The 20,819-nt window shown below is 35.6% G+C and overlaps 1 protein-coding gene across 1 annotated transcript; it reads left to right on the top strand.

Moving 5' to 3' along the window:
* Positions 1 to 640: 640 nt before the first annotated feature.
* Positions 641 to 19,089, top strand: Chd1 (chromodomain-helicase-DNA-binding protein 1). The gene is made up of 22 exons (XM_080145772.1): positions 641 to 1,093; positions 3,038 to 3,185; positions 3,631 to 3,784; positions 4,250 to 4,336; positions 4,651 to 4,969; positions 6,064 to 6,163; positions 6,506 to 6,754; positions 7,080 to 7,290; positions 7,849 to 7,959; positions 8,603 to 8,701; positions 9,555 to 9,672; positions 10,023 to 10,239; positions 10,700 to 11,463; positions 11,771 to 11,865; positions 12,316 to 12,393; positions 12,730 to 12,904; positions 13,209 to 13,381; positions 13,852 to 14,482; positions 15,680 to 15,992; positions 16,362 to 16,504; positions 16,848 to 16,942; positions 17,239 to 19,089. The coding sequence occupies exons 1-22, from the start codon at positions 1,085 to 1,087 to the stop codon at positions 18,230 to 18,232; spliced, it is 5,283 nt and encodes a 1,760-aa protein (XP_080001898.1). The 5' UTR covers positions 641 to 1,084; the 3' UTR covers positions 18,233 to 19,089.
* The last annotated feature ends 1,730 nt before the right edge of the window (positions 19,090 to 20,819 follow it).

Raw genomic sequence — 20,819 nt, 5'->3', positions numbered from 1 at the left:
TTACATAATACGAGAGTCAAACACTAATCTGAAACTTTTATTGCCTTTTTGAAAAAGGCCTATAAAGGCATGGAATGTTAAGAAAGATTTTTTATACTTCAAAACAAAATTATTTTTGTTAGTTTATTTTTATTCGAGAAAAAACGGACAATAAAAGAAACGTAGTATATAATATTTTTTTTTATGGCCGAGGGCGAATAAAGAAATTGAATTTAAACTCGAAAGGAAAGTTGGAAGATTTCATTTTACCCAAATATTTTCGAAAAAATTCGAATTACATAATTATGCTATAAATATAATCGAATCTTATAAAAAAAAATTGTCGAAAAAAACATCTCAAAGTAAAATTAATCTAATGTTTAAAATAAATATAATTTAGGAGTATACATAAAATTTTAAATGAATCTTGACCTTGTAAAACATAGTTACCAACAAAAAAAAATACAAAATGCATTTATTTCAAAAAGGGAGTAGAACTATATCCTTTTAGCGGTTAAAGAGATCCTTTACTACATACAGACAGACATACTTATCTACAGACAATCATTCATTTAAATTTATATAGAATATAGAAAAATTATGAAATTATTAGATAAAAAATCCACGAACATTTTTCAAGATTTGGGAACCATGATTTAGAAAGTAGGAGAGCGCATCCAGCCTAGCCCCCACCACATACACACTCAGCCTCGCTCCATCACATCATTTCAACATGGCGGTTCAACTCATCACCTCCGTCAAATTCAACTCTGCAATTAATTTTCCTTATTTCTCAAGATTTTTGTGTCTTCTGTTTGTTTTTATTTCATAATTTAGATGTTTACATTTTGCAAATCTATTTTGTTTGTTTATATTTTATTGTCTGCATGATTTTCATGCATTACCAAAACCTTAGCTTACAAATACCCAGCTATCTTTAACTTTTTTGTTTTGTTTACTAAATAAAACCTTTTTATTTTTAAAATTTTATATCTAAAATTGTTGTAGAAAGTGTAAAAATGTATATAGTCATTTCAAAAGTAATTATTTCTTTGGTGTAGTTCATTTATGAGGAGGAAAAAGAAAAGAAAAAACTTACATTACCATGAAAGGGGTAAGTTTTTAATATTAATTTCTAATATTTTCATCGAATTTCGAATTATTTAGTTTCTTTTACTACTATTTCAGTTCTCTATGACGTTATATTAATGAGACATAAAGTTTCAAGTGAAAAAACTTCAATTTTCTGGACTTAGGTGGACCATGTGAAATCGAAATTTAAGTGTCACGAGCTCGAGCATTCGAGTACAGCTCTCGAATCGTTCTATATTGTTTCCCGTGCATTTTGCCACCGATCCATGCCGAAATTTTGAAAATCGAAGAGGGACCCATCTGAGATAAATTGACATTTATGCTTTAAATTGGCACCTAAAATATAGAATATAATATTATTTTTATGATAAATAGTGAATTACTGTCCAATTCCTTCCTTCTCTGTCCAATAATTATATTGTACTGCTCTATGTGACGGCACAATTAATTAGAAAAATGTCATTAGTAATAGGCTTGGAAAACCATCATAACTTAGTAAATTTTATGTGCCAATTGGTATTTTTAAAAATCTTTAGTAACATAATAACCTGGTTACTGGTACTGTTACCAATAACATTTCTCCATTGAATTTCAGTGAGCAATTTGATTAAGTCAATGTTAAAAACGTTAAAAACATCAAATTGATGGTATTTTTATTTTTTAATAACCATTCATGACATTTGATTGATGTCATATAAGGGTAGATATTATCTGTTGCATGCGATTGTTTAATATGCCTAGATAAAGTTTAAAATAATAATATGAGAAGAAGCCATATTAGCATTCTTAACTTTTTGTTTCACCATGGTTTGCATACAGGCCTTTAGATATGAAATATTAAAAAAACTTGTACTTTTTTTACATAACCCATATGATTAAGTATAAATTATTTTGCTTTATCATTGGGAACAAAAGCAAACATTTGTAACATATCAGAATTATACATTAATTATTATAATGGAATAAACCATATGCAACCAAAGTTACAAATGCAAAGCAATGATAAAGAAAATTGTTTTATTTTATGCTTTCAAAATGATTTTGATGTTCATTAAACAACAATACACTTCATAAACATTTATTTATAGCTTCACACAGGTCTCAATTTTTTTAATTACATTAGGTAGGTAATCAAATTAAACAAGCAATACTTTTGATATTGAATTTTTGTATATTAGTAACCATATTTTTATAATTTAAACCTAATATACTGTAATTCAAAGATCATTTTCATCGGTCGGCTATAAAGGAATGAAGTAAAAAGTTTTGCATAAAGGCCTTTTTCATGGACTTGAGCAATTTATTTTTACTAAAGGATTTGTAAGTCATATGAACTTCCCATCTAAATGCTAATAATAATATTATACCTTGTTTACCCATGGTGTTCATACAGGCCCTAATATTTAAAAAAAAAACTAACTACAGTCAAGTTTATTCTTGGTATGTTAAAAGATATAAATATTCTAATCATTGATTAGGTAGGTTTTAACCAATCATCAAACATGTGAAATATTTAAAGGTACTTGATTATTAATCTAAGTATAAACTTACTAATTAATAGCACATTAATTTATAAGTTTTTACCAAGTTGTAAGCAGAGGAATACAAATGTAGGATGACAACTGTTACCAACAACTGTATTAAATAAAAATAAAAATTTCTTCATTCTAGTTAATTTTAGGGAGCTTTTCTTAGATCAAGCTTTTGGTATGCAGAATGAGCTCCCTTCCTAAATTAAAACAGAGATTAAAACATAAGTTCTGTTTTTAGATGAAGTTTATTTGTTACTACCATACTCTTTTCGCAGATTATAAAAGTAAGGTATAAATCACTTCTTTAGTGCAACTGTAGGTAGTAGCCACACTTAAACAAACTACCTCCACTGACTGTGAGCTTTTGGCTTAACTACTCAACTTCTTCAATCCAACAGTTTCCTGTAAATATTTACAGAGTTTTTATATTTCAGGGAGCAGCAGTTAGTTCCTCTGGTGGCTCAGACAATGAAGAATCTGACAAGTCGGAGAATGAATCAAATTCATCCGGATCCGACAGTTCGTCCTCCAGCAGCTTGGGCGGGGGCAGCAGAGTTCCGGTCAGCAGGAAACCTGGAAGAGGTAATAAAATGTTTCTTTATTCTTGAAAGGGAAAACCATTCAAAACTAAAAATGTTATAATATTATAGAATTTTCGTTAAAAGATGTTTGCCTTGAAAACATTTAAACTTTATAGCTGAAATAATGCAAAGTCATTGTGTAGGCCTACATTGATTTTCGAAATAGATTCCTATTCTCCAGCCAGTTTCAATTACCTATTGTAAATATACCAAAATAGAATCTCTTACTTTGTAAAAAAAAAAGTCAGGGGTGTATACTCTGCAATGGATCCCCTGCTAAAGGGGGGGGGGGGGTAAATATGTGGGAATATCCCTTCCGATTTTTTAAGGGAAAATCGGAAGGGATGGTGATTATATATTTGGCAGTCACGGAAAAAATGAATCTTGTGCTGAATATACACCCCTGAAAAAAGTCCGCCGATTTAATGATTCGATTTATCATTTAGGTGCCAGCGGTAAAAATAAGGAGTCAGAGCCGGAATGGCGACAGAATCCTGAGTTGTATGGAATAAGAACGTCTGGCCGGAACCGTAAGCAGCCGGACAAATATGTTACTCCGGAAAGTGAATCCGACAGCAGCGGCCCGAAACGAAAAAAGAGGTAAAAGAACAATCTCTATTTTCTAGTTGCTGCACATCGCTTTATTTTAACTTGGATTAGAATAGAAATTCATGCAGGTTTTTTTTCTGACCTAGTTGAATATCCTGACCCCGGCCTCACGCCTCTCTTTCTCTTTCTCTAATTAACGGGGTAAATATACGGAAGATTTCTTTGTTTTGAATTCAATTAGGTATGGATAATATATATACGCCCATGAATATAACAATTCATAATTAATCTAATAAGTTCTTCAAAAGTTTACGATAGGTTATTATGTACCAACTTAAATTGTCAGTGGTAATTATGGGCTGGGGGAAGACCCGTTGTCATAGGCGTGCAGAAGAAGGGGATTTCAACCCCCCTTTAAAATTGATACTGGGAATGCCTGCCCTACCCATTTTTACTCCCTCAAGAAATAGAATCTCCCTGGCAAAACTCTGTATACACTTATTCTTTATTTCATAGGAAAAGTTCTCCGACGAGCTCCCATTTTTCTGAATCTCAGTCAGACTGGGATAGCGATGTACCTGACCCCCCTACTTCCAAGTCCAGGCATCATTTGCTCAAATAATTATCAGGAATCTTAAGGGATAAGACAATTGATAAAAATTATAAATTAAAATTTTTAGTTGAAAAGTTTGGACACTGTTAGTTTGTCACACCAACCAATCAATGAAGCTTTTTGAGCCAACGAATAGATCAACGTGGTTATAAAACGTCCGGTACCGATGATATTTAAATCATGCAATGTAATTTTGTTTTTATTGTACACCTACCAAAATGTTTAGTACAATTTTATAATTTTTAATTTGTTGGCGCAATAGGTTTTCCCAAAAGTATTTAAGTTAATGATATGTAAATCACAGATCAAGTCGAACCACCGGATCTTCCAAAAAATCTCAAGGCCGCCGGTCGACAGCCACCAAATCGAAACGAAAGACCGGCGGCGGCAGAGGTCGGCCGCCGCGAAAAAAGGCGGGCAGCTCTGACGAGGCGGAAGAGACCAGTGACAGCGAGGGCGACTACCAGCGCTTCTCTGACCGTCGGCGGGCGGGGGCTGGCGGCTCTAAGCCTAGCTACGTTGTTCCGGATACGGATGAGGATGTAGATGAGGACACTGTGCAGTCCTGGACTTTTGAGGGCGAGGAAGAAGAGGATCAAAGCAATGTCTTCACTGTGGATAAGGTAAAAAAAAGCGGAGCAGAGCTACAACATAATTCACTTTGTCTCTCCATCATTAGTTAGGTAGTTTATAACGCTATTGTGGAAATGTGATTAACTCTGCTTATATTGAGATTCATAAACATTTAAATTTTTAGTCAAGATTTCTATGACATATTTGCATCTAGTCTATACAATGTTTGTCTGTCTGTCTGTCGGTCATGCTTCACAAGATATAAACATTATTTTGTTGGAGCAAAATATTTATCTATACTATTTTGAGGGAGGGTACCTTTCCCTCCGAGTAAATTCACCCTTAGAATTTTTTTTTACTTTTTAAAATAGAACTAAATTTAAGTGAAGGACAATTTCTTACTCTTTAAAGGCATCTAGGAGCGTAGCCTCCTGTTTTGATTAAACTTGATCTGGTACAGTCCAGAACTAAAGCTGTTTCTAAAAATAACATGATAGTTTTATCACATTGTATTTGCATGTGACTTAAGTAATAAAACATCTGTGATATAAAATAGTTGTAAATCTTTAGAATCGTTGTCTGGTTTTTACCGGTGCTGAGTGGATCAGTTTAGGGGTTTTTATCAAGATTTTATAAGGGCATTTGCAGGGATTTAGATATAAGTCAATAGCGCAACTATTAATCTGCCCCCTTTAGTAAAGCTTTAATTAAATATTTCGGTGGTTTTGATTTTATTAGCTAGTGAAACACCACAACTTCTTTTTTCAAAACTAACCTCCTTATCTTCAAATTATTTTATAAATAAGAGCTGAGGGCTCCGTGCAATTCAAGGGAAACCACCCATTTTTTTAACTAGCGGCCACGCCCCCAGCATCTAGGGGCTCTATATTCAAAGGGACAGAGAGGGGTTAGAAAATTAAATAGTTTAAAACCATACCAAATCTTCATTTACAAATGAAATAGCTTGGAACCATTTGGGGACCTATGTGAAGCTTACCTAAAATAGAGAACCCAATTTGGTGAGAAGTTATTGAGATCTTATGCTTCAGATTACATAAAAACCTTACTACTATCAAGCTTCAAGGATGAAATTGTTGTTGAGGGATCTAAAATATGTCATCAAATGAAATTGCTTATATTTTAGGTGTTGGATACTCGACAAGGACGTAGCGGTGCAACTGGACCCGGCACAACTGTATACAGCATCAAACAAACTGGCGTAGACCCTAACGCCGGCATTTTAGGTATTTGTTGTTTTTTTTGTAATAGCGAAAGTCGTTAATTTCTTTAGTTAAAATTGCATGTAAATAATGACAAACGGAGAAAGTGAGTTATAGAACAGATGATGAGTGATTTTGATTCAATTAGAAATCTTAAAACATTAAATTCCGAAAAAAAAACTTATTGACATTACCTGCGTAGAATTACCCAACATCATGGGCGTGGGTATTTGGACAAAAAGTAGGGGGGGGGGGGGGGGTATTAGAGAGGTTAATATTTTCAAATAAATACCATGGTAAAAATGTTTGGCGGCTAGCGATGTGCTTCTTATGGATAAAATTACTGAATTCTGTCTCTTGATTTAGATGATAGTGACCCCGACAGTTTGGAGACGCACTACCTAATCAAATGGAAAGGCTACTCACACCTCCACAACACCTGGGAATCAACAGAGAGCTTAGAAAAAATGGGGGCCAAGGGGTTGAAAAAGATTGACAATTTTAAGAAGAAGCAGGACGAGATTAACATGTGGAAGCGAAACTCAAACGCTGACGATGTTGAGTATATGGAGTGTCAGATGGAGATGGAACAACAATTACAGCAAAGCTACACAGGTGAGTAACATTCTACACTATCACATTTTATCTACAGGAGGGGGGGGAGTGACAATTTTTTAAATAAAAACTATTAGGAGTCAACTAAAAAAAAGAGTTACAGCATGAAATGTGTCATGGCAGTTGCCCCTTTCCCCCCACACTTTATATACACATATCTTTAGGTACCTAGTAGGGGAGTTCTCTGAAGCATAAGATGTGTATCAAAAGTCTCATATGTCTATTTTAATTAGCGGCTGAGTCAATGTTATTTACCCCATAGTGAAACCTACTGATAAATGTACTTAAAATATTCCTACAATTTTAATATTTGATCTGATTTTAGTTGTGGAACGTATAGTTGACCGCCAGATGCCGGACGAGGATGCTGAGTATCCGGACTATTATGTGAAGTGGCGCAACCTGCCGTACAGCGAGGCCACCTGGGAGTCGGGCAAACTGATCGAGGAGGAGAACGGGGAGCAGGTGCGCCAGTTCAGAATGCGGGAGGAGAGCAGATACACGCCTAGCAAGTCAAACAGAGTTCTCAAACACAGGTAACAAAAAGAATATCCGTTTTTATAGCGCAGCAACTTAAAAATTTGTGCAATTTTGTTTCAGACCATACATAGTCCTCTCACACATTAATCCTATTGTTTTTTCTCATCCCTATACGTTTGCTGGTTGATATTTTACATGCCTATAGGCCATAACTATTTCTCTAAAAGATAATCCTTTGAAATAATAAAGTAAAGAAAATAACTGCCTTTTTGTACCAAAAATGTGTAAACGTTATAACCTATAATTTGGCAAAGGGAGAGGTAGGTTTCGGGTAAAATCCGTAAAGGTGTGTGTTTTAATTAAGGCTTAAAAATAGTAGTAGAACGAAAATATTCACTAAATATGTGTATTTCTTATTGAAAATAACTAAAGACAATAATTTTTTTAAAAAGTTAACTTAAATTTTTATCGTTCTACTACTGTTTTTAACTTATAACACAAAACCTTTACGGATTTTACCCGAAACCTACCTCTCCCATTGCATTGTTACTTTTCTGTGTTCTTATTGGTCCAAATTGCGTAGTGATCTAAGCCTACTACATTTATTTTTCCAGACCCAAGTTTGTGCAAGAAGAGGAGCAGCCAGAATTTATTGGTTCTGAGGAGCTTCGCCTCCGTGATTATCAACTAAGGGGCTTGAACTGGCTCAATCATGCTTGGACAAGGTACGTATTTTAGTTATTTATTTTGTCATCTTTTTTTCATAAACTTGTGGCTAGGGTTGGCAATCCGTATCCGAATCCGGAATCCGCCTAATTTTTGGTCAATTTTGGAATCCGGAATCTTTCAACTCCCGTTTTTGAAGGCAAAGATTGTCATATTATATATAAAATCTTTTAGATCTGGTTCGATTCTCGGAAGTAAATTATAGAGAACACCAAAAACATTAATTTTTAGGACATATATAGCACTGATTTTAAAAAAAAAATTTAAAAGTCCTTTTAAAATATTGCTAGAATCCGAAATCCGCCAAAAATAAGAATCCCGAATCCTTGGGAATCTGCCATTTTTTTTACGGATTCTTGTAAGAATCCGAATCCGATCCAAAAATTTGACGGATTGCCATCTCTACTAGTGGCTTCATCCCTTGTCTCTAGGATGGTATCCCCATTCCCTGTGTATTTTTCGGAAATAAGTAAATTTTGAGGGGGATTTTTTTAGAATAGGATCAAAAAGCAGATAATTGACATCACCTATGCATCTCTTAATTTTGAATATTATTATCAAACCGGTACTAAAAAAAAATACAAAAGTAGTAAAAATTATTGGAAACCATTAATTCATGGAAATTAATAAATCCTTTTGCAGGTATAACTCCTCAATCCTTGCTGATGAGATGGGTTTGGGTAAAACCATACAAACTGTGTCTTTCCTCTACTATCTTTTTCACAAATATCAGCTCTATGGGTAAGTTGTATTAATTGAAAGCACAGCGATTCTTTAATTAGGGAACGTATGTCTTATTGTCAAAAATATATTAAGGTTAAAAATATGACACAAAAATAACTTGTGGAGCTCTAAAACCTCTATTCATTTGTTTTATTTAGTACTAGGTAGCCCTGCATGCAGGGTTAGGTCTCTTATTTAATTTTAGTTTTATATTGCCTGTTAGAAGATTTTTAAATTTTTTAGATTTTTGTATGGTAATACTAATACTAATCAATGTATTAGATACTTGGAATTTCAATAACGGGATCTACACATAAATCCTGCCACCTTTATACTGTAGCTTCAAAATGTCGTCTTTTGAAAATGAATTTTTGAAAGAATTTTTTTGTATACTACCTAGTTATGAAATATATTTATGTATTTATGATTTTAAGTTTTTTTAACCTTCATCCATGATTATAGTCATTGATAGTAGCGAAGCTACTCTACAAATACACGTTTTGATGTTTTAGTCAGAATGATTGATGTTAATTCCCAAAATTAACTCCTCATTTGTAATTCATTTCTTACTTTCGCGTCAAAATTTAGTAGAACTTACTAAATTCTGTATGTATTGTACGTATGTTCATATATAATGTTATTTTGTTTTACTACTATTTATATTACTATCGGCTGCGCTCCTAGCATCAATGGGCCTGTATTCGAAACGGTAAAAGAATAGCCATAAACCATCCAAAGACTTTTTAAAAATGCTTAAAACCACAAGATGGACCTATGTAAAGCTTCCGTAAGGTGGTTCAGTGGTCAGCGAGATTTTAAGTTGCTAAATATCTAACTACTTGCTATTTTAGGATAATTTGCATTTTTTTAGGCCATTTTTAGTAGTCGTGCCTTTATCCACCTTGGACGCGTGGCAACGCGAGTTTGCTAGATGGGCACCTGACATGAATGTTCTCACTTACATTGGAGACTCCACTTCAAGAACGATTGTAAGTTTTCTCATTCGTTGACTCAAAACTTAAAGGACTATTATTAAATATTGACTGGGTTGTACAAACTAACAGTGTCTAAAATTTTCCACCTAAAGTTTTGATTTACAGAAGTCGTGGTTATTTTGTTCATCATATAATCTAGGTTACTTTATTTTTTCGCTACTAGCGATTACACCCCTTAGAGGCATCGAGGGGGAAGGGGAAGAGGGGGTGAGTTTACCCTCCCCCAGGACCTATGAAAAGCTTTATTGTACAATCAGTCCAGAGGTTAGCAAGATCCTTCGGTACACACAGACAGACTCATTAAAATCTTGTTATTTTAATAACTAAGGATTTATTATTTTTAGATTCGATCTCGTGAGTGGATCCACCCCGGGAACAAGCGCACCAAGTTCAACGCCCTCATCACCACATATGAAATCTTGCTGAAAGACAAGGACGACCTGAGTGCGATATCGTGGGCTGTGCTGCTGGTTGACGAGGCGCATAGGCTAAAGAATGATGACTCCTTGCTCTATAAAACTCTGGTGACCTTCGACGCCAATCATACAGTCTTGGTGACAGGTATGGAACGTTCCAAATTATTGTGGCTTAGAATTTCGTAGTTATTTTATGGAGTTTTTATGTCTCTTATGGGTAAACGACATTTAGCTTTTTTACCTGCATGAATCAAATTGACGGTAATCATTGTCATGTTTTCTTAAAATTCCTTGCATACCTTATGATGTAAAGATTCAATTTCAAGTCATTCCAATGGTTTTGTTCTTCCTTATATAGGGATACTTGCAAAAAAGCTTCTTTACAAATCAAATGTAAATCATTCACTTTTCTTGATTTAAGTACCTAGGTACAATTACAAGATTAATTTTTCTTCATATTTTTATACAATCAATAAATTAACAAAAAAAAGCTATCCGTTAAGGACGGACGGACCGACCCTAATTATAGAAAAGCTTCGCTTTTAAAAACCAGTCTGCTCCTTGACATAGATTTTTATTACAAATTCATACATGTTTATTTTCAGGTACCCCTCTCCAAAACTCGATGAAAGAACTATGGGCCTTGCTCCACTTTATTATGCCGCTCAAATTCGACAGCTGGGATGAATTCAACGAGGTGCACGGTACGGACAGGGCCGAGAAGCGCGGGTACGCCAAACTGCACAAAGTCCTGGAGCCGTTCATCCTAAGACGAGTCAAGAAAGACGTAGAAAAAGATCTTCCAGCCAAAGTTGAACAAATTTTGCGAGTTGAAATGTCCCGGTTACAAAAACAATATTATAAATATATTCTTACTAAAAACTACACAGCATTGACTAAAGGCGTGAAGGGTGCAACTGTTAGTTTTGTTAATATTGTTGTAGAACTAAAAAAGTGTTGTAACCACGGTTACCTAACCAAAGCCCCGGACGAAAAGGTCGAATACAGTCTGACGCGGGACGAACGGCTTCAAAATTTATTACGTGGCAGCGGCAAATTGCTGCTGCTCGACAAACTACTCGTCCGATTACGCGAGACCGGGCACAGAGTTTTAATATTTTCACAAATGGTCATGATGCTCGATATTCTAGTGGATTATCTGGAGCTGCGGCGCTTTCCATTCCAGCGCCTTGACGGCGGAATAAAGGGCGAGCTTAGAAAGAATGCCATAGAGCATTTCAACGCGCCTGGGTCTACGGACTTCTGTTTCCTGTTGTCGACGCGTGCCGGAGGTCTGGGCATCAATCTGGCAACCGCAGACACTGTCATCATCTTTGACAGTGATTGGAATCCGCAGAATGATTTGCAGGTAGATACTAATTTGTTTATAAGCGATACTACTCTGTAATTTCATATGTTCGTCCGTTCATTGTTTAACTAAGTAGGGGGGAAACGTTATTTTTAAAGCAGCTAGGTATTCAAAATAGATGGCTGAAATTCCCTTACAATGGAACAACCTGTACATAACTTACTTGATCCATCAGTGTTTCTGACGGTCATTTGAATTTATATTGTCCTTTTTTCACTTTCATTATTAACCCCAAATACTTATTTATTTTTATCTTTTGTGAATATGAAACACGTGTGAGAAAGTTTAAGCACATCTATTTTTTAAGGCCATGGCTCGCGCGCACAGGATCGGTCAGAAGGAGCAGGTGAACGTGTACAGGCTGGTCACTAAGAACAGCGTGGAAGAGGAGATTATTGAGAGGTAGAAATGTTTTTTTTTTGTCTTGGCTAAGTGTGTGAACGAGATCAGGCTAAGGAGAGTGTAACAAAAGCTTTACAACCACATTATTTTATTCAATGGGTCAAAAATTTTGGGTACTAATTCTATTTGGTGTACAGCGTTCTAACTAAAGACGCTCAAAACGCTTCCTACATCTACTGTGTGATATGTCTGTTGCGCGACATTAATAAAAAAAATTGGAGGAATGCCTTAGCCCAAAACAGGGCCAAATCATTACCATGATTAGTTAGAATTTCCAGAGAAAGGTCGTGCAATAAAATAGTTGGTTGTAAGTTGTTACTTAACCTACTAACTCGGGTGTTTGGACAGAAAAGGAGATACTGGCTCCCCTTAGTATCCTTGGTTGTTGGACCTTATATTTATTGAAAAATTACATGAACTCTAATATACCTAATAAAATATGCTATTCAGAGCCAAGAAGAAGATGGTTTTAGATCATTTGGTTATTCAGCGGATGGATACAACTGGAAAACAACTATTCAAAACAGGAATGGGAATCAATATGTATATTTGTGTTTGTGTTTTTACGTCACTTCAGGCCGGGAAGGGGCGGCGGGGGAAGTATTTCGATCTCTACTTTAAGAGTATTTTACTTTTAGTGGTCCAAAGATTATGGAGATCCTTCGCTACATACCGACACACAGAGACTTTATAACATCCTATTATTTTTATTTAAGGAATTATCGCTCTTTTTATCTCTGTATATAGAAACATCTAATAGTGGGGGATATTTTCCCCAAAACTTTTACAGAAGTACCCCTTAAAATATTTTCTAATTATTTAAGTCTGCCTAACCTATATTTATTCCCTGACCTACTGATTAGGCCACGCCGAAAAATCCGGTCAACCCTTCAGCAAGGAAGAGCTTAATGCAATTCTCAAATTTGGTGCCGAGGAATTGTTTAAAGAGGATGATGAGAAACCGGACGGCACTGCTGGTGATGAACCTATCTGTGATATTGACGAGATATTGCGCAGAGCTGAAACTAGAACTGAAGAGGTCAGTTTTTGATGTTTGTTAATTTTTAAGGGGCACTTGACGAACGGGTTGGGTGGAAGTCTACCCAACTTTCCATTTTAAATTGAAAAATAGGAAGAAAGACAAAGCAGGATTTATGAGGGGTATTTTTTTTCGTAGGCTATTTCTTTAGTACCTTTCCCCTAAATATTATCAACATTCTCTTGTTTATGAGAGCTTCATGTAAAAATGACTACAAAGTTCCTCTCCCCCCCCCCACACACACACTCTCTCTTACCCCTTGCTTCTAATCGCGAAGTTACTCTATATAATTGTTATTATCAAGGTTGAAGAGGATGATGACGGCCTGTTGTCCTCCTTCAAAGTTGCCAGCCTGACCATGGACGAGGACGAAGTGGTGACTACGGCCTCGCTGTCTGGCAACAACAAGGAGAACAGCAGCTCTGGTGGCGGAGGCATACAGAAACTCTGGGACCAGATTATTCCGGATAGTTACAGGTCAATTTTTTTATTAAACAGATATCATTAATGGTTGGATATCATTATAGCAATTATACAAATTGCGGTTTTCAAGTACCTACACATATCAAATCTGACTGGGATTTTAACAACTTGCAAAAAGCAGCAACTGTGTTTTGGTAATATGGTTTTAATTAGAATTGCCTATTTATTTACTAACCCACACGTTTTGTAAAAAAAAACTTTTTGCATTATTGTCAAAACTACAGCACCAAATAAAAAAAATTTCACGTTATTTGTTTAGCCCCTAGCACTGTACCTTTAATCCACCTAACATAAGATTGGCCGTCTTGTTTGCCCGCAGCACTTACAAGTGCCCTGCTCCTTTCCCTGTGCTTATTATTATCGAATTCATTTTTTTGCTATTCACAAAATAGTTTTCAGTCGTTCTATGCAGTAATAGAATGTTCATATGCTTTGTTCGCATCTTCACCTATCTAATTCTACAGGGCTGAGTTGGAGGAGGAGGAACGACAAAAGGAGCTGGCCGAACTCTACCTGGGACCACGCCAACGTAAGACTGTCCTGCAGAACGGCGAAAACAAGGAGAACGAGGGCAAGCGCAAGCACGACAGCGGAGATGAGTCTAAAACCGACAACACAGACGTAGATTCCCCGCCGAAAAAGAAGAAAAAGATGGAGAAAGTTAAAGGCTTCAATGACAATGAAATCCGTAGGTTTATCAAGTCTTACAAAAAATATGCTCAACCTTTGACCCGTATGCAAGATATTGCACAGGATGCCGATTTAGCCGACAAAAACCTCCAGGAACTTGTCGAGCTGGGACGGCATGTGAGGGACGTCTGTGAGTCGGCCGTGGAGAACGAGACTGAAGAGAAAAAGGCTACCAATGTTAAAATTGGCGGCGTTGCGGTTCATGCTAAAAAGCTGCTCGAAACTGAGGTACTCTTGCGGCCGCTTGGTAAACTAATGCCGGCCGACAAATCCTCGAGGCTCGGTTGGGAGTTGGGACAATGGACTAAGGATGCCAACTTTGATGTGGATTGGGGCGCTAAAGAGGATAGCCGGCTTCTGGCGGGAATATTTGAACATGGACTCGGAAATTGGGAAGATATTAAGGTATATTATTTGTATTCTACACTTTCATGACTTGCTTGTGCTTTCCCTCAAAGTACTAAGCGAGCACAGAAACCTCTTCATTTTTTTGAATAAAATAGAAATAAGAGGGCGATATCTTCTTTCCTAGCCCTTCCTGGGAGTCATTAACCTGTTAGACTAACCTGTACCCAATATAACTGCCAAAAAACTCCTCCTCCCCCCTTATCTTTTTCCAATTAATTTTAAAATAGCTTTACATAAGTATCGCTATCTATTAATTTTCTTGTTCTTACACTTTGTCACTTACCTTTTTTAGTAGCGAAGCTACTCTATAATTCACTTTGTCCGTCCGTCAGTCCGTAACGCTATGGGGGAAATGGGATTTACTCAGCTCCTATAAAAGATAGAATGCTGAAATTTTTTGACAACATTCCCATCATTAAGGAGCACAATTGACTATAAAACATCATTGGCGGTCGGACCGATTTTTAGCAGGTTTTAGGCTATTTTTATATTTTTCACATTTTTCTCCATATCTTCAGTGTTTATGGTCCGATTTTCAAAATTTTTTCAGTTACAGATATCAAAATTAAATTTCCCGTCGTTTAAAGAAAACAACCATGAAGGCCAGACTGCCTTTTTAGCAGGTTTTAGGCTATTTTTATATTTTTTCACATTTTTCTCCATATCTTCAGTGTTTATGGTCTGATTTTCAAAATTTTTTCAGTTATAGATATCAAAATTAAATTTCCCGTCTTTTAAAGAAAACAACCATGACTGCCAGCCTGCCTTTTTAGCAGGTTTTAGGCTATTTTTATATATTTAACACTTTCTCCATATCTTCAGTGTATATGGTCCGATTTTCCAAATTTTGTAAGTTAAGGATTTAAAAATTAAATTTTTTGTCGTTTTAAGAAAACAACCATGGCGGCCAGACTGCCTTTTATCAGGTTTTTGGCTATTTTTATATGTTTTACATATTTTCCCAATCCCCATATCTTTGTTTATTTTGATCAAATTTTCAAACTTTTATGGGATATCAGTATAATTTTTCCCATTGTTAAGATTATCTTTAATATAATTTACTTTGACCAACGTCATCATACAAAATAAAACAAGGTTTCATGTTTATTTTATCCAAAAAATCTATTCTTGATTTTAGTAAAAACCTTTTGTGCTTCGCTACTTATGGATGTTGTCATCCTTGTTTTTAAATAGGCTGATAAAGAGCTAAACCTTGGTGGAAAGATCCTACTAAATGCCAATTGTAAACCTCAAATGAAACACCTGGACGCCAGAGCAACTTATTTACTAAAACTGCTTGCCAAAGCAGAAGGTGGAACTAAAAAGGCTGTGGCGGCTAAACCAAAGGCTAAAAAGAAGGCGGCTGCTGTGAAAGATGACCCTGAAGATTTGTCAACGAAAGAGTATATCAGCAAGGAAATTATTGAGGATGAGGATAGTTCAGACAGTGATGATAAACACGATAAGAAGGTGAAAAAGAAGAAGGATGAGAAAGATAAAAAGAAAGGTTTGTAAATTTTTATTATAATGCAATAGTGGCAAGTTTAATTTGTAGTACATGTATCTCGAACAAGATTTCATAATGGCTAAAATGATTGCATTATTTTTTTTTACGAAGCTTTGTATTGGTTCTGGTCAGGTATTAGGTAACTGTTTGGTAAGTAAACAAAAAATAAAGAAAAATCATGGGACTCTCGGCTCGAATAAAAAAATATTTCTTTAACGTTGTAAGGAGTGTAGGAAGAGGTAGGAGAGAAATACTTCCTAAAAGTATCGCGACTCGTTGGAAAAATACATAGGTATACTCCTTTGATTCAAATACAATTTGGAATTAATAACCCTTTGAGGATGAGACTTTATTTCTTGTTATATCCAGGTCCTGTACATTACGGCGGCAAATCCGGGCAGGAAGAGTTGGATCCGGAGGTGTTCAAACAATGCAAGGAGAAGATGAGAGACGTTAAGAAAGCCCTGAAAGCCTTGGATCAACCAGATCCTGACCACTCGGAAGAGGATCAGGTAAAAATTCATTTTCATAATCTGATTATATCTAGGGAGGGAGGGAAAATGGTACTTAGAATTATACTAGTACCTACAGTGCAGTGTATTAATTCTTTCTGCCATTCGATGGCCTAATCAGTTAACATTGGGGGTTTTAAGTTTTTTTTTGTGGGGGGGGGGGGAAGGGGGGCTGGTTTACAGGGATAATATTTTCCAAAATAGTTACTAACCGTTTTAACATTAACATTAACATTAACATACTAACCGTTTTGAAGAATACATTAATATCTTCTCTGTATTGAAGTAACCTATCACTCACATATAACTCTTAGACATCCTGTTACTTTTATAAATACTTTAGGGTAATCACACAAAACAGTGCCTGTTAAAGATTGGTAACCATATTGACGGAATTCTTCACTCCATGTCAGAAGAAAAAGCTAAAGAATGGAAAAGGTAAATTATTTATTATGTCATGAGCGCAGCTAATCTTTAACTAAATTTGACCATCTCTTGAATGGTTAGTTATCGCATCGTGTTATGGACAGCTTTCCCCGTTTTGAAATAAAAATTGAATACTTAAACTCGTTTTCTTTGCCGAAGGCCAGTGCTAACAAAACTGGTAGATATTAATCTTATGGTTTTTATTTTAATAGTCGTGAAAAATCTACCCCCTTTACCCCATCATCTTCCCTCCTACTGGATGAACGAACTGACCATTAATCCATTATTCTAAATCACTTGTCTTTCAGCAATCTATGGTATTTCGTGTCAAAGTTCACGGAGTTTGACCCGAAGAAGTTGTACAAACTGTACCGCCACGCCAAGAAGAAGGAGGGCCGCACTGACCACGACGACGAGAGTGCCAAGTCCTCCGACAACAAAGAGAAGAAGAAAAAGAAGCACAAGGAAAAAGAAAGAGAGCGGGACGCGAAAAAAGACTCGACATCCCGTGACTCACGAGAAAAAGAGTCGCGAACGGACCGTGAATCTCAGCCAAGAAAGAGTCTTGAGCGTGTCCCGCCCTCGCACAATGTACCTGGCCATCATTCTAACGTACCTAATTCCGCCGTTGGTGGAGGCAACGCCAGCGGATTCAGCGGAAAAATTGAAAAATACCGCCAAGACCACCGACCATCACCACCTACCTCATCCAATCGGTATAACAATGGCGATAAAACCGCCAATAGCCGCCCGCCTTATAATAAATTCGACAAAGGTTATGACAAGGGACGAGGGGCGCCGCACAATAACGGTTATAATCAGCAATCTCGGTATGGCGGAAATGGTGGGACAAGCCGCTATAGTGAAAGTTATAGCAGCAGTGGCAAGTATGATAACAACAGGAATCAAGACGGCGGTAACCGGTATAATAGAGGACATGGGTCTGGTGGCGGTGGCGGCGGACACTACCGTTCTGGGTCAGGTTCAGGACATCACAAGGACGACAGAGGGCGGTACTACAAAAGCGGCGATAGAAACCGGTATCATGGACCTTCGGGTGGCGGCTCGCGTGACGGATGGAGAGGTCGCGATTATGGCTATGAGGACTCCCGTTCATCGCGTGATAGCTACACTACCGGCGGCGGGGGTGCGGATTCTTCGCGCGGCGAAGGTGGTTATTCTACGGAAGGCGGTGTTGGGGCTTATTCTGCGGGTGGAGGTGTGGGCGATGATGAGGCGAGGGACGGATATGATGATCCTGCTTTGGATGGCGTTATTGTAAGAGATGCCAGCGACATGTGATTTCTTTACAAACCTGATGAAACTAAGAAATATGGGTTTAATAGACTCTTGTTTTTAGCTACTTGTGATTTGAACTAGCTATGATAATCAGGAATTAAGGTAATTGGAGCTCTAATATTACGCCATAAAAATAAGGCAATATATTCTTTAAATTCCAATTAAAAATTTCAAAAACCTTTAATCCTAAAAACAGAATTGTTTACATACTCTTAATTTGAATAATTAAAATCTATGTTGTGACCTTACCATGGACACATTTGTTTTTGTTGAGCTATGATTATTATTTCTTATAATTTCTGTTATATATTTTGTAATGAGTTTACTCGTGTAGTGACATGAAAATGCTTCTGAGATATTTTAAAAGGATATTCACACAGAATAATTTTACTACAAGTATTTTTGCTGTTCTGTATAAGGACCTTACCTATTTTTGAAAAATGTTTGTAAATGAAAAAGGGTAGTTTTAGTTTACCGCTTATAATAAAATGAATAAAACTGGTTATTATGTGATTTAAATAGGTTTAACATATATATTTCTTTTAATCAAAAAATCATAGATTTGTTAGTTTTAGCCATACATGTAAATTTATCATCAGAGGGCTATTATTTCATTAAAAATCATATCAAGATGCGAATGATATTATTATTAACTATATTAAATATGAATCTACTTAACAGAAAAAGGAAAACATTTTGTTGAGAAAAATTGTTGAAAAGCATCGCTTAATATAATCATAAGTCATAAATGCAGAACATATTATTAAAACTCTAGTTTACATGTGTGTACCTTAAATTATGATCTATCATTATTATTCATATGTTAATAAGATTGTTATTTAAATATAATATGGTTGCTATACAATGTTTTTCAAAGCTTAGCGTTTCTATAATAAGGGTTTGTACGACTACGTCCGTCTGTATCTTTAAATTTTGATTCCTGTAACAGTTAGGTACAACTTATAAAGTGAAGCAACTCTAATAATTACCAGAAATCCGTACGTCAATTTGAAACCTGTAGTTTTTTAACTTTTTGCAAGATATTATTCATCTGGTTTTTGGAATAATGACTCCTTGTCAAGGTATAACCAACAAGCGAAATAAATCTAAAATAATATTTGGGGGGCAAATGGAGAGGTCGTCAATTTTACGATGTGTTGCCCCCCAACGACAGCTGAAAAACACGTATAGCTTTCGTGATTATCTTCCGAATTAATTTCGTTATTGGTATGAGCTGACTTCTTGTACAAAAAGGATAACACTAAAAGCGAGGAATCTCTATAATCAAATTATAAAAATGAAAGCCTTGCATTCTTTACTCTATATTGCATTGTAACTAAAGTGTTTAGATCTCCAAATTTATGTTCTTCTTTCTGAAATGTTGTTTTTATTGTATTATCCACGAAAATAAATGACAATTATCCGTAACACATAGAGACGTTTAAGTGTTGGAGTAGAACTTAAACTTTAAAACCTCTCATTTTACCCACTTATAAAAGGCATGGACGTCACTGCTGTTAAATATAACTAAATATTTCTTCATTTCGTTATAAAAACTTCTTCTCATGGCTCGGCAGGCGCCCGAAAGCTTAAGGAAATAATTTTTTTACAATTTCTAAAAAACAGCTTGAAGTCTAAACTTAACCCAAAAATGGTAATCCCTTTTTTTCAATTAATTTTTAAGCTTCCAAACGGGTTTGAATTTGAGGCTTAGTCGCGACTGCCGAACCCTGTTGCTTCTAAAAAAAAAATGCAATCAATTAATATGCTATGTATATTGTATATAAATTGCAAGGAACAATTGATTTTAAAGAAAAGAAAATGATTAATTATAAACGATATGACAATAATATATTATTTAGTATAAAACAAACATGTTTTCATTACAGAAATTTAGTGAAGCTGCTCTGTAAATCATATTTAGAGATAAAAAGTATAATTTGGCAGGTATAAGGTATAACCAACAAGCGAAAAAAATCTAAAATAATATTTGGGGGGCAAATGGAGAGGTCGTCGATTTTACGATGTGTTGCCCCCCAACGACAGTTGAAAAACACGTATAAGTTTCGTGATTTTTTTCCGAATTTATTTCGTTATTGGTATAAGCTGATAATTTGGTACATCTCATGGAGTCCAAGCTGTTAATTTTCTGATGTTAGGACAAAAAGATATAATAGAAGGGGAGTGGTTTAACTTTTTTAAAACAACTTAAATACCAACCAAAGATTTTTCAGTGTGGCTTTGAAAACGATTAATATCCGCTGGAATAGAACCGGTTCTCAGTTGTTCTGAAAATCATGTGTTTTCAACGAATATTTAAATCAAATCATAAGATTAATACCAGTTTTGTGTTAATCTTATATTTTTTCACTTTAATAGATCCGCAGATAGATGGCTATATGGGACGCGATAATTATCTAATGAAAATATAAAAATGAAAACAAAAGGCGTTCCCCTGATCAATCAAAATTCTTAGCAAAAATGCTGGTATGGGAATATAAATTGTTTTAGACTGGCAAAATCATTTTGCTAATTTGGGTTGCTATGATTGATTTGATTCCGACAAAAAGTTGTAATTAAATACTGTTTA

Source organism: Acartia tonsa, chromosome 2 (assembly GCF_053477335.1).
Source record: "Acartia tonsa isolate MP-2025a chromosome 2, ASM5347733v1, whole genome shotgun sequence".
Classification (NCBI taxonomy): domain Eukaryota; kingdom Metazoa; phylum Arthropoda; class Copepoda; order Calanoida; family Acartiidae; genus Acartia; species Acartia tonsa.
This window is presented reverse-complemented; position numbering and strand designations above follow the sequence as displayed.

Bases quoted from the DNA above. Each gene is read 5' to 3' on its own strand.
- Chd1 (XM_080145772.1), top strand. The intron at 3,186-3,630 runs GTAATAAAATGT...TTTATCATTTAG, and splicing joins CAGCAGGAAACCTGGAAGAG to GTGCCAGCGGTAAAAATAAG. The intron at 11,866-12,315 runs GTAGAAATGTTT...TATGCTATTCAG, and splicing joins GAAGAGGAGATTATTGAGAG to AGCCAAGAAGAAGATGGTTT.